The sequence below is a fragment of the Coturnix japonica genome, chromosome Z (assembly GCF_001577835.2).
Source record: "Coturnix japonica isolate 7356 chromosome Z, Coturnix japonica 2.1, whole genome shotgun sequence".
NCBI lineage: Eukaryota > Metazoa > Chordata > Aves > Galliformes > Phasianidae > Coturnix > Coturnix japonica.
Genome location: NC_029547.1, coordinates 44,376,501 through 44,390,520, shown reverse-complemented (window position 1 = coordinate 44,390,520; position 14,020 = coordinate 44,376,501). Strand labels below are relative to the sequence as shown.

The window sequence follows — 14,020 nt, the reverse complement described above, 5'->3', positions numbered from 1 at the left end:
ATGCTTTACCAAGAGGAGGAGGAAAGGGGAACTAACATCAAGTATTGTGATATATTAGGGTTTTTACACGCATTCCTTCTCCTAAAATCAATTTCTTCTTTTCAGCATTAGAGCGAATCATGCTATAATTCAATCAGTTGTTTCAAATTCTTTCAGTTCACATGGTGTGTTTCTGTTGTTTCTTGGGACCTGGAGTTCATATGGCTGAAATATAAAACTATGAAATCTTACAGTAATATAAATCAATTCTATATATACTATTTTTTTCTGCAAATGTGTCCTTTCATGGAAAAAATAAATTGTACAAAGTGCATAAATTATATATCCATAACTGAAAGTAGCTTTTTAATTCTTTGTAAAGATCTGGGGTTTTTTTTTGTTTGTTTGTTTTTTGTCTTTTTGCATGTCTAATTATTCTGTGATATTTTTCTTCCTACTATATTTTTTCATTAGTGAAATGCATACATCAGGTGCTCTTGTTTATTGAAGTCATTTTTTTTATTGTGTGCTTGCTAAAGTTAAGTAACTGTCTTTTGCCAATGACACAATATGGCTTGTGGAAGTTGATTTATTTCTGTGCTTAGGTCAAGATATTACATTTGATGTTGAAGGCTGTTGCCACAGACCAGGCACCAATTTATTTTGGCTGTGATTAGTCACATGTGCTAGTAATGTTTCCTTTTTGGGTTGTCAAAAGCAATAAAAGGAAGTAGTATTGGATAGGTAGTTGGTCTCCTGTAGCAGCGTATCTAAAATGCAAACACTAAGTCCTGAGTGAAAGCACTTCCTTTCAACTGGTAGTGAAGAGCCGAGTGAAAAATGAAGCTTTTTTCCGTTTCAGTCATTGTCCAATGTAAATTCCAGATACTGTGAATTATGAGTTATTTTTCTCTATGTGGCTTTCAGTGATTTGTCAAAACTTCCATTCCAGTGGCAGGATTGTACGAGTTGTAACAAAGGACTGTTACTTGCATGGAGTTGTACAAATGTCTTCGCTGGAAAGGAAGTCAAGCTAAACACTGTGAAACATTTTCAGTTTCTAACATTGTCAGTGATGGTGGCTGGACTATGAATAGAGCATTTCGGATTTGATTTATGTTTTGTAGGGGCAAAGAGGGAAATATTTCCATGTCTGTGGAAATGCATGCATACTTCATTGCAGCCTGTCATCTCAAAAGCTGACTCGGATGAAAGCAATGAACAGTATTTTCCCAGTTCATATTTGTTTCAGAACTGCAGGTTTTAAAGTGCACAAGATTCACATCATCTTGCTTTTGTTTTGTTGTTTTGGTTATGTTTACATTAATGCTAACTAGTAACTTTTCTTTACCAAGTGTGAAAACAGGATAAGAAGTCACTATGTTAAACTCAGTCCTCTCTTTGCACATATGGCAGAGAGTGCTGTCTCATGAGTAGAAGCACAATAAGTTATGGTAGTTTCAGCCTACAAGTACCTCTCTGACATTACAAGCATATTGTGAACCTGTCCAAGGCACTGCCAAAAGCTGCCTTTTGTGTGGTAAGAGCCATGTGCTTGCATGCTGCATGCATCCCCAATGTGAATGGACGAACACCTGGTTGTTGTATGTATTTTCTCTAACTCCCATCAGGGTCTCACTGTGCGGGCCTGTTTAGCACCTCAGTGCTCGGGGGTTCTTCAAGTGCACCTAACCTACAGGATTATGCTCGTACTCATCGTAAAAAGCTGACTTCTTCTGGCTTCGTAGATGGTATGTGCACACTCTCGCACATGCACGCACAAACCCATGTGCCACATTAAACTTCTAAAGATAAATCTTTTTTTAATGGAATCCTAGAATCCTTTGCCTTAGTATTAGTTATGAGGGGTTCTGTTCTTTCATAATTGCCCATGGCTTGCTTATGTGTAACAGCATATTTAATTCTCATTTCTGTCTTGAATTGAACATTAGCTCATAGAATTGTCATACGTGTCAGGAGACTTCAACAAATGCTTTTTGTTTGTTTGTTTGTTTTTTAAGAAAACCAAGATTTTAGTTTTGAATTTCTTTTATCATTTTAAATGTCAGGTTTTATCATCAATTATTGATCTTGAAGTAAGTAACTTGGAGCATATGCAAGAAATGAAAGAATTGACAAAGTGATAACTTAAATACTGATGGTGAAAATTTTAGGATTCCTGACTTGTTTTTCAGTGGGGTTTGGATTACAAACAGAGCAGGAGGTTTTCTGTTTTTAATAATCTGGGTTAGAGAAGAAAGTTTTTCACTAGATTTCAGAACATAAAAGTGCCAAAGGACACCTTTATAGCTCTGAGGTGAGACGGTATTCATGCTGTTTCCCCCTCACCGTTCACTACTCAGTGTTCAACTCAAACTTGATATAACGTTGTATGCCAGAATCACCAGCTCATTCTGCTTGTTTTCATACACTTCATTACACATCTTGTAGTTAGCAGCAATCCAAATTTTCTTCTTTTTAACCTCTATTTAGATTTTAGCCCTTTTCCTCGGTCCCTTCTGCATGCCACTCAGTTCTAATTCCTTCTCATCTTTTCTTTCTCATTCCTCTTCTTTTCCTTTTTTAAAATGTCCCTCTTTTGGTAGCTGTTACAAATTTCAGGTACCTGTTTTTCTCTTTCTTAGACACCACACGCGGTTCTGCTGTTAAAAGGTTTTCTATCTCATTTGCTCGACACCCAACCAATGGTACGTTTTGCTTTTATTTTAAAAACAAAAACAAAAGGTTCCTTGCTTCATCCCTTTTATTTTTATTTCAAATATGGGGTGTACAGTATCATCCAGCCGTCTGTCATTCCTAACTTCAAGCACAATTCCAAATATATTTGTAATCATTAGATATCCTAATCCCCTTCTCTGCCATTCGTTTGTTAAAATATAACATCAAAATTCATTCCTCAGAAAAATTCTTAAAATAATTGAAGTACTACTGTTAATCATGATCTCTGTGACAAATTATTCTCCCAAATTTCTCATATAATCAAGACTGTATGGAGCAAGATAAAAGCAGAAATAAATCTGATCTTTATTGGGCACACACTTCTTGATAGCTGCTGCTGCTTCTTCTTCATCCTGCGGAGCTGTTTCCCTGATACAGAGTCAGCCTCTTGATTCTAAAATAAACCACTGAAATGACAACTCGAGTTTATGACTGTCTTCTTGAACTAGTGTTAAATTAAAAAAAAATAAAACAGACACGTTATTTCCATTCCTGCTTATTTGCTACATTTATCATCAGACAAAAGTTTATTTTAACTTTTCATATGTCTTATCGGATGTGCAAATTACTTACATGTTGCACTAAAAAAAAAAAAAAATCACAGCAAGGGAATTGCTTCTTGCTTTCATTGACCTTTTGAGCTGCAACAGTGAGAGTTAGACTATCTTCACACTAACAAAAAAGCTCTCATTTACCGCACAGAGGTACATCTTTCTCTTTCTCAGCAAAATATTTCCTAGCTTTACACACAATTAAAAAGGACCAAAACATATCCTGTTCATGAAAACCAAACTCAGTCTTCAGTATCCACCTGATCTTAATGTAACATTTCCGGATTTCTTAAGTGTAGTTTTAAAATACATGTGGCCACTGGCTGAGCTCAGTGATGAAGGCAGAATTGAAACTGCAGTAGAAATCATCAGCATTTTTGTGTTAGCTTCAAAATTGTTTATAAACAAGGTTAAAGAAATAGTATGATTTTGTTTTGCTTTGCTGAGAAGCAAGGTTGGTCTTTCACAATATTCACTTGGAGTATACAGGGAATTTTTTTGCACTTCAGTGCTTATTGAAGGGAAAACTGGTATGCTAGGAAAAATAGGAACCCATTATTTATCTTTAGAATCAAATCAAGTAGTATTTCCAAAACATACAAGGTCAGAAAGAGCTGCATTTGAATATCAATTTAATAATTGGTTCCATTTAGCACTTCTTTTTTTTTGTTACTGCATTCTTTAAAAATAGATCTAAATTGCTTTTAATGAATGCACTGATTGTTCTGATTCATTTCATACAGATGTTTTACCACACATCTTTTATGAGACGAATGCATGCTCCATGAGCTCTTGTAGTACCTGAATACGTTGCAGGTTCTGAGTTCTCTACTAACATAAGGACATGTTAGTGTTGTCTGTCCCATGGACTGTTATTTTGGTTCTCTTTGTCCCTTTCGCTCTGTTTCTTTTCTGACTTTTATGTTGTTATCACACCCTTTAACTCACATCAGACTCCTCCCTCTCCCACCATCTTTAGTTCAAGGAACATGGTGAAACAAGTGTCTTCTGACAGTGCTTTACCTTATTTTCTGGGCCTCTGTGCAGAACACCCACACCTCTTTAGGTGCTGGTCCATTTCCTCTGTGGAATTTCTAGGCTCCAGTGGTATGTCTCTATAGCTTTTAAATGTAAGGCAGCAGGGTGGCTTTTTGAGATGCCGCGTAACCCTTTCATTGTCTTGCATTTCAATGGGGATGATGTTTTATCAGTCAAAGTAGACAAAACTCAAAAAGTTGTTAGTTTACAGGATATTGCTTTTCTGAAGGGATACTGTCAGGCTTTTTCATCTTTAAAATCCGAATTTATTTGTCCTAAAATTATATTAAAAAAAAAAAAAAAAGTTTCATACTTTATAGAGTATTCAAATAAAACACTGCGGACTGATTTACAAGGTATCTTTTAAGTTGTATCAGCTGTGAAGATACTGCAGCAACATGCTGGTATATGGCTAGCAGCAAAAAAAAAAAAAATAAAATAAAATAAAAAAAATTGTCAGAACTGAATAAAAAGCTGTGAAGGGGCAAATTCCTGAAAGAAAAATGTTGAATTTTTTGTTTGTTTTTTTTTTTCCCCCTCTTTGTGAAGACTGTGAGTGCACTTGAAATTCATTTATGGTTTTCTGTAAAACAGCACTGTCACAGCAATAGTTTTTAAAAAAGTAACCTGACATTGTCCCACTACTTTCATTGGAAAATGATAAAAAAACAAACTCATTCAAATGATTGAGTGACTGTGATTTTTCTGTCAGTGTAAAGAGAGAAGTCTTAACCTTTACTGTAAGCAAAGAAAGGGTTTGCGCTTCGCATGCATGCAAAGTTACTTAAGATATTAACATGTATGCCAATCATATTCTACTGCTTACACTGAAACTTAAGTCATTGTGTTTACATGAAAATAGAAACAAAATATGTGGCGGTGTCCTTTTGTATATGAGAACAAAGTTTCCATGAAATGCATAATTTTATTTGTAGTATATATGAAGCCGACACAAGTGCACTTTGGTTGACTGTATATTTGGAGTGACTGTCCCTCCAGCTTAATGGCCAAGGTGGATCCAAATATAAAAATAGGCATTTTCAGCATGAAATTTTTCTTCTTTGTGCAAAGCACTGAATGAGTGAATGAGAAACACTGGATAACAGAGGAATATTGATGCTTATTTGTCTGGGGGGAGGGAACAGTTCATAGTCATAATGCTATCGCTAATAAATGTACCTTGAACTGAAACTCTAAACATTACTTCATTCACTATTGTTTCTTCATTTTAATATACCTTTTTAAAATGTAGCAACTGTAAATTCACAGTTTTTAATTTCAAAGTTGTAACGTTACAGCTGTATGTTGAAAATACTAATGGGTGTATTTTCTGCTTTTGAAATGCAATTGGATGAAGAGCTGCTCATTGAGTCACCAAATGTGCACCAGTTTACAGGATTGTAGGGTGCTTCGTTTTGTTTTTGTTTTTGTTTTTTTCCAAGATATGTTTAAATACTTGTCCTTGCCTTAGTATTAGGAATATGCATGTTTGCCTTATACTAATACAGGAAAGCAAAGTCTAAAGCATTTTTAGATTTTGGTTTAGAAATATGTACCTGGTCTAATGTATGAAACTTGTAGTATTTTAAGTAAGGTTTTAAAATGCCTGAAGGTAGGTGTAAAACAAAGTTAAAACTCATTTACAAAAGGTAGGCAAGTGCAAATAGTGGTTTTCCTTTGATACACAAGGCTACAGTTCGTTTTCAGAGAATAATGAAGGTGATAGGATTTGAATTCGTGAAATCTATTTCTTCCTGAAAGTGGTAGCGTTTTTAGTTCTTATCCTGGCTAACTGTTTGCAACACAGCTGTCTTACTGCACTTACACAAATAAGTCACCTATGTGTTGTTCCGCGAAGAATGAGAATGAATAGGAGGAATACTGCCGTACCTGACTTTTTTTTTTTTTTTTTTGTTCTTTTTTTTAAAGCTATGTTTGTCATAGAGGAAAATTATCTTTCATTAACTGATTTGGTAGTAGGGTACAACTGTAAAGTTTGTAGGCCACACATGGGATTTATATCCCATGATATGCTGTAGGGTACCTCAAGTTTTGTGTATCCTGGAAACTGGAACGTCTCGTTCCAACTCCTGTAATATTTAATATGATTTCAGCAGTGCTATGTCTGCATGTGCTCTTTGTTGTGGATTAATTCTTGCTGATGCAATAGCTTAAATCCTGTCCTAAGTCTGGAAATCTCTTTTTTTTTTTATTATATTTTCTTACAGGTTTTGAACTATATTCCATGGTGCCTTCTATTTGCCCTTTGGAAACTCTTCACAATTCCCTGTCTCTGAAGCAGGTGGATGAATTTCTTGCCTCTGTTGCTGCTCCATCAAAGGAAAACCTACAGGAGACATGTACTGGTTTTAATTTGTAATTGTGCTCACTTTAAATTGTTAGATGATGTCTAGTATGCTACAGCCAATAAGCAAAATAAGAATACTGCTTAAAAAGGGGAAAAGAAATAACATTGATGACACTGTGAAAAAATTACAGTGTATCTCACTGTATAGACTCTGTCGTTATCCAACGACGTACGGCTTCTGTTGCCTGGTATAGTAGGCTAGGGAGTTTGCAAAATCATAATTAATTTATTTCTTCACATTAAGATCTTGTCTGAGCTGTCCACATTGATAGTTGAATGATAAGGAATCCTTTCTAGTGAGCACGCAGTATTTCTGGCTTTGTAGTACTGTTGTACTAGAGCAACCTCAGGAGATGAGTTGCCTTTCGTTTCTTTAAGCTATTTCTCTATTTATTTCAGTATTACTTAGTGTTTAACCTGTAGAATGCTTTGCCATTACTCCATGGTTTTATTTTTAGTAGTTTGTGCAGTGTGTTTAATGTTTCAGTGGTTGTGAAGGTAAATGAAAACTGAGTTTTGTATGTGTGTGATTGTGTCTGGGAAGGTGGTTTCTCATTGCAAGACTACTGCTGTTTCTTCAAAAGCAGTTTCAGCTGGGTCCCGTTCAGCACTTGCTAGGGCAGTTATAATTTGTATGTCAGGTGAGAAGAGAAATAAATTAAGAAAACTGATTTTACTGGAAAAGATCTCAGTAAGTCATAAGCATGTCAAAGTTCTCAGCGATTTAAAATGCCAACGCTGGTTGGGAAGACAGCGTTACTTCTTCAGTAGCAGTTCAAGACTTCCCAGTACACCAGGCATGACAGTATTTTTAAAGTATTCCTGTGGTGGTCTGGTTATCACCAGATGGAAACCTGACCTGACAGAGTTGAGGGCATAGGTGCTTTGTTCCCCCTCTGCTTTCTCACAGTGCATGCAGTTGTCTGGAGAGTAATGCATTGTACGCACATTTCATTCACATTTTGTATTAAATATACATTCTAGTGCAATCTTTGTAACCTGTGGGGAAGCAGCATTAATGCCGTTGCCAGTTTTCTGTCAAGGTAGTTATTCCTGAAACTTGGGTTAGTGACGGCACAAAGTTATATCACTTTCCAAAGTAAATTTCTAAAAATTTTTTACTGTCAATGCAGGAGTCAAAAATGTGTAGCTGAGTTGCTTGTTGTATAACAGTGGCTTTTATAGAACATGACAGATAGCAGGTAATATCAGACAGAGAACAGTTTTGTAGCTACAATTATTAGCATTTTGTGAAGCTGAGAGTTTTTACTGTTAATGTTTTCTATTTTGCTCTTCAGCTTCTCCAACTTACATGAGTCCGTTGTCGGGAAGAAAAATTCCATTGAATACATACACCCCTGCAAAAATTCAACCCACACCACTTGAAACTTTGCCTGAAAAGCCAGCAATAGAGAAACCAACCTCATGTAAGTAATTTCTGTCAGGGGTAGAATTGTGAAATTTCATTTAATTATTTCCAGCAGTATTTTCGTTTGGTTGTTGGCTTTTCTTGCATATTGCATTGTTTCTGAGTGCAGCTATTCCTTAACATTCTTTGGCTGTGTAGTTGGATCACTCTGTGGGTCAATTTGAACTCAGTCCTGTTGCACAAATAGTTTTAGTGATAAAACTGAACTAGTCGTTATTTTCTCTTTTTTCTCTGAGATGTTAGAAAGGATTTCTGTAGTGTCAGAATTGATAGTTGTTCATTTTGAAGTATGACAACAATATCTGGCTATCTCCAGGTGAGACAAGCAGAGGTAAATTACTTAAATGCTAGAATTTCTACCATGTAGTGTAGCAATGATCCAGAAAAAGAAGTTGACTGTTTCTCATCAAAAATCTCCTCTTGACAAATCTGAAGAAGGAAGAAAAACATCCTGGATAATTCAGATGCTGCTGCTGCATGCATGAATTTTGATCACTTAAAGAAAAGCTTCCACACAAAGCTTGTCGATGCAGAAATTTTATATACTTTTAAAGGAGATCAAAGGAAAATAATGTTTTTAATGCTTTTTAAAATAACATCATCTTCCTGCACACAGAATATTCTTCCCTTAGAAAGAAAAATCACACACATGAACAGGGTAAAAAGCTTCCTTTTTTTAGATGTTGGGATTTTTCTTTGTTTTGTTTTGTTTTTTGAGTCCAGCTGCTCATTGGCAATACAGACCAGAAGCTGCATCCATACTTGCAAAAATAAGAAAAAAAATACATTTTTACCCCTTTTTGACCTAAGCTGAAAGCATTACCGTGATGGATTTTTCCCTGAGTTATGCAATCTGTGGATGCAGGTTTTTTTGCAGTATTCCAGGCTTTGTATAATAGCTGGGGTCTAAAGGCCCTTTATCTGAAAAATGGTTTTAGAGTCAAAGTCATTCCGTGTACTTTACAAGTACGTTTTGCGATATAGATTTTATACTGAAAATATGTTCTTATATATTTTTTGCTTAAGGTTAGTCCATTTAATTTATGGTAACAGGTCTTCAAAATTGAAAGTTACAATATAAAAGCAGTTTATTTAAACGAGTGGGAGGTAGTACATAAAAGATTTTTTGAAAGACGCATTTACGCCTTTTCAGACAGCATCACCTAATACTTTCTAGGCCTTTGTGAGGAAGTTCACCTTCCTGTGGTGGTACATGATGCGAGAATGTTTTATTGGAAATGTGAGGTGCTGAGATCAACAGCAGTTCCTTTGGTTCTTTTTGTATCTCGGTGTCAAGGCAGTATGCTGTCTCTTATGAAACAACACTTTCCTCGCAGGTTTCTTGCTTCTGATGTTTTAGCGTGGTTATTCTTAAGGATAAAATCTAATAATTTATTTTCTTTATCTGTACAGCTTCCAGTGAAACTTCTCTCTGTGTACCTGATGTTAAGCTGTCTGTTGAAGCCTCGCTAGATGCAGAACGTAGTAGTGACACTCTTTCTGAGAATAAGTGAATTTGATCAGGAACGAAAAACTGGAAAGAACTTCTTAAACAACTTTTTAGTCAGCGTTCAAATAAATAATAGATCATGCAAAAGCCATTCATGTCTGCAATTCATAGTGCATTTAAGAACCTTCTGTTAAAACAAGGTTAATTAATGTGCATTGTACATAGGTTTGTCAAATGTCTTTTCTCACTTTCTAAAAATTTCAGGAAGTGCATCTGTTTATCAGTTTGAACTGCACACCTCTAGAGAAAAAGCTGCACAAGAACCTTTTCAGTGTCTTCAGATATTGACTGTAAACTTGTACAAAAGTGGGATGTGTTACAGAGGCTCTGCTGATGTCACTGTAATGAAACGTTGTCTGTTGTCAGTATGAACTTCTATTTTCAGGAGTTTATAATTCGCCTGCGAATTTCTTTTGTGGGCTGAAATGTAACACACGTCTTGGCTAAAAGCTTTTTTCCTTTTTTTTTTCTTTTTCTTTTTTTTTTTTTCTTTTTTTTTTTTAACTACATTTCCAAAGAGTTCTCTTTTGCCGTTTATTTTTAAATAAGCAGGTGATTTCTGCATCTGAACAATTTTATATCATATATGCTGCAATAATTAGGCATGATGGAGTGAGTCCATGTACTTCTACTTTTGAGTCTCCTTATTTTTATCCTGTGTTTACGGCAGATGTATGACATTCAAAGTACCTTCTCTTCTGTTGTTTAGTATACATGCTTGTATACGGGTACCTGTATATCATCCGGCAGATAAAACTGTCTTTTATATGTTTTTTATCAAAAAAACAAAAAAAAAAAGTCTTTTGTTTACTAAGAGGACAGCTTTATTTGCTTTGCCATATGTTTCTACAGAAATATGACGTTACAAAGCAGGGTTTATAAAAAGAGAAAAGGTTACAGCTAGTCTGCTAGTAAGTTTATCCTAAAAATTGTAAATATTCTGTCTATACTTTATTTCCATCCCTTCAGAGTAAAGAGTGTGAACTGCCAGGACTCAGTTGCTGATGTTGCAAAATACTCAGGCTTGAGCATGGCATGGGGATTTCCATAAACTTGTCCTTCCAATCTAGGGGATAGACAGTAGCTCTCATTAAAGGACATTAATGATTTTGTAAGATCTGTGAGAAGCATTACCGTGTCAGTGGAACCTCGAGTTCCTGGATTATATACTCATCCAGTCTCAGCAGTTGTGTCATTTTCTGTGGCATGACGAACCGTTGATGATTACACTTATTCCAAATGTATGAAAATAGTGTCCACTTTTCCATTTGTGTGGCAGATAATTATTACGGACTTAATAAGCTACGAGTTAAAGTTTCATGTTTAAGTTGCATAGCTTCTGATTAATATTTTTTCAGTAGGGCTCTTTCTCATCTCCAGAGCCAGTGCGATTGTAACTTTATTCACCTTGCCACAGGGTCTGTGTCTTTACCACGTGTGAAATAGCTTCAGCTCAATGATTATAAAAACTGCTGGTTAAATACCAAAAATATGAAGGGTTTCACAGCTATGTACTTAAAACATTTCATTTTTGTAGTGTAACTGTTATTGACAGTGTTTGTCTTGCACACAACTGAATGTACACATTGTTTACCATTCAAAGAAATACTGTTAAAAGTATGCGTACCATTCCAGTCAACCAAAGCTGTGGCATAACTTTTTTTAATGTGCTCCTAAATAAAAGCAAGGCCATTGGCAACTTGTGTCCGCTTTCTATCTTTGAAGCGTCGTAAAGTGTCGTGACTCGATCTTAATCGATCTTAATGGGGAAAAAAAAAAACAACAATGCAGATATGCCACTAATGTACAGAGGAGCCAGATTTACTCCTGGTGGTTGAAGACATAATGCATTTACTATTTGATGCTGAGAGCACTCCTCACAAAGGCACAAAGTCAAGTGGTCGCACTTTCTACTGTGCATCCTGATGTTCCAGGGATAACATTAAGTGCACAATCACTGTGGGTGCTTTTCTGTTTATGCATGCTGCTCTGGCAGAATAAGGATTGTACTACACAGACTCACTGTGCATGCATTCTCCCCTTCAGAACCTATTTCATTATGTAATTCAACTTTCTCCCATTACGTTTTCCTTTGAATGTAGATATGACAGAGGTCTCAAGGATTATATTCACTGAAAGTCGGTGCTTAAATTTGATAACTCCTGAAATGCTACCCCACAGATAATGTAGTTTAAGTAGGCATTTGGTGTTTCCTCCAGGAAAGCAAAACCCAAAATATTTGCTGAAACTTGTGCAATTTCTTAAATCTTTTTTTTTTTTTAAATGTCATTTGTTTGTTATAATAAAGACACAACTTCAAGTTCTTTGTTAAACAGAGAAATCAAATGTGCTTTCATAGTTCAGTTTTGTAGGAATCCACATTAACAGGCCTAAGGAGTAAGCAGAAAGGCAAACAAAACGTACAGATCAGGTGATCTGATCAGTAGCATCAAAACCAACGGAGTTCAAAGGTAAGACCCTTCTGAAAATCCTGTTCTGGAAAAACTGAGAGCTGGTGTAAGAAGCAAAGGCTGATTTGCTGGGTATTTATCTTTCTTTTATTATTCAAATAATGGCTTTCATTTGGCTTGTTGACACGTTTCACTTCTGAAATCACTTGACAGGTTTCACTATTTTCAAATACAAATTAGTCACCTCCCACACTTATCCCCACAAAATTCAGATGAGTTGTCTGCTCCAAAATAAAAACTAACGTAATGACAAAACAATCCAGTTTGTATTTCTGCGGAAAAGAGGTGTCTAATTTAAAAATAAAACTTAATTAAATTACATCAAAATAAATTTTAAATAAAGAAATACACCCCAGAACACTCTGGGGTTTATTACTCTGGACCATATGCTGTAATATCTCCATTAGCTCTGTGACTCATCATTTTTAAATCAAACTGTGCTGTGGTCTAATGGAATAGAGTTCCATTCAGGGTAGCAAAGAGTTGGTATTCCAGCACTGACGTTCCCTACAAAGTAGCCTGCATAAAGTCTAGCTCAGTGCTCAAATGATGTGCAGGTCTGTCTCTGATGAGTCATTCTTCCTTCAATGAGCAAGCTGAAGAATTACGGAATATGAGAGCCTTGCAAATGACCTCAGAGAGGTCAGTGTGTTATGTATGTGTGCTGCAGCTTGTTTGACGCTTGGACTACTATCCCCTACCGCTCTTGAACAGCACGAACAGTGCTGGAAGCCAGGACATGGGCGGAATCAAAGATGATCATAAAACCCTGGGAGCACAAGTGAAGGATAGTTGCGTCCAAGTTATCTTCTCCTCAATTTTCCACCTGGAAAAAAGAGGGAAGCCATAAATAGATGCATAATGCATATCAGCTCCTGGCTATGTGGACAGTGCCCATGCAAGGGTTTTGGTTTTATGACAGCAGGACTTTCAGTGAAGATCGTAACCTGTTAGAAAAGTATGGGATCCAGCTGCCTAGAAGAGGCAGGGCAATCTTTGGCATCAGGCTTTTCTTCTCTAAAGTGCCTGTATACCAGTGCGAGCAGCATGGGAAATTAATTAAGAGTTAGTGAACTGTGTGCAGTTGTAAGGCCATGATCGCACTGTAATCATAGAGACATGGTGGGATATATGACCTTAATGCTGTCATGGGGATACTCTGAATCAGAGTGAGTAGTGACTGAACATCTGCAAAACATATAAAGCTCCAAAACCACATCCTATTTCAGGTACTTTCCAGTGCTTACCTCCTCCATCTGGACATGAAGAAATAAACTTAGCCATGAATAAGTAGCCAAGATTCCTATTGAAGTCAGCTTAATTGTGCAAAAAAAAAAGGAAATTGGCCTCAGAAAGCAAATTAAAGAATACTTTTCATGCTCTCTGAAATTCTTTTTTAACTTGGTATATAGGAAAAAAGGGTGGGATTAATCAGTTATGTCCATAAGACACTTTAAGTTCTAAATAAATTGTTCCTGTAGCTACATTTAACTTAGCCAAATATCCTTTCAAGATCTGTCAAAAAAAGATGGAGTTTAGGTTTTGTAAGGCAAATTTTGCTACGTTATATCACAATTACTCATCACAGAATTACAGAAGATATATTTTTAACTTCTATTATAAAAATATTCAAAATTTTAATGTTTGGTGTTTTTTTTTTTCTTCTTCATAAGCTTAACCCCACTATTTCAACCATACCCTCTCAGGATTGTTTTTCTCTCTTCCTTCTTTCCCCAGAATAAAAATGTTTTGTATTTTAACTTGGATGTCCTTATGGGTTACCACCAAAATCCAGAGTTTCATAACAATGGCAACAATCCCCAGTAAGGAGAAAGAAAGTGAACGTATAATAAAAACTGCTTGCTCTATTAAGCACTGGAATTCATGTGCACAAAAACAAGTACGCAAAGTTTTGTTGGTTTTTTTTTTTTATTT

At 35.9% G+C, this 14,020-nt stretch overlaps 1 protein-coding gene across 1 annotated transcript in view; it reads left to right on the top strand.

Moving 5' to 3' along the window:
• PPIP5K2 (diphosphoinositol pentakisphosphate kinase 2) overlaps positions 1-9,705 on the top strand; it is a 46,587-nt gene extending 36,882 nt beyond the window's left edge. The window contains exons 27-32 of the mRNA XM_032441356.1: positions 1,611-1,730; positions 2,625-2,687; positions 4,317-4,376; positions 6,536-6,667; positions 7,974-8,102; positions 9,518-9,705. Of these exons, the coding sequence (XP_032297247.1) occupies positions 1,611-1,730; positions 2,625-2,687; positions 4,317-4,376; positions 6,536-6,667; positions 7,974-8,102; positions 9,518-9,618 (605 nt within the window). The 3' untranslated portion in view covers positions 9,619-9,705. The remainder of the gene's footprint in view (positions 1-1,610; positions 1,731-2,624; positions 2,688-4,316; positions 4,377-6,535; positions 6,668-7,973; positions 8,103-9,517) is intronic.
• Positions 9,706-14,020: the final 4,315 nt, after the last annotated feature.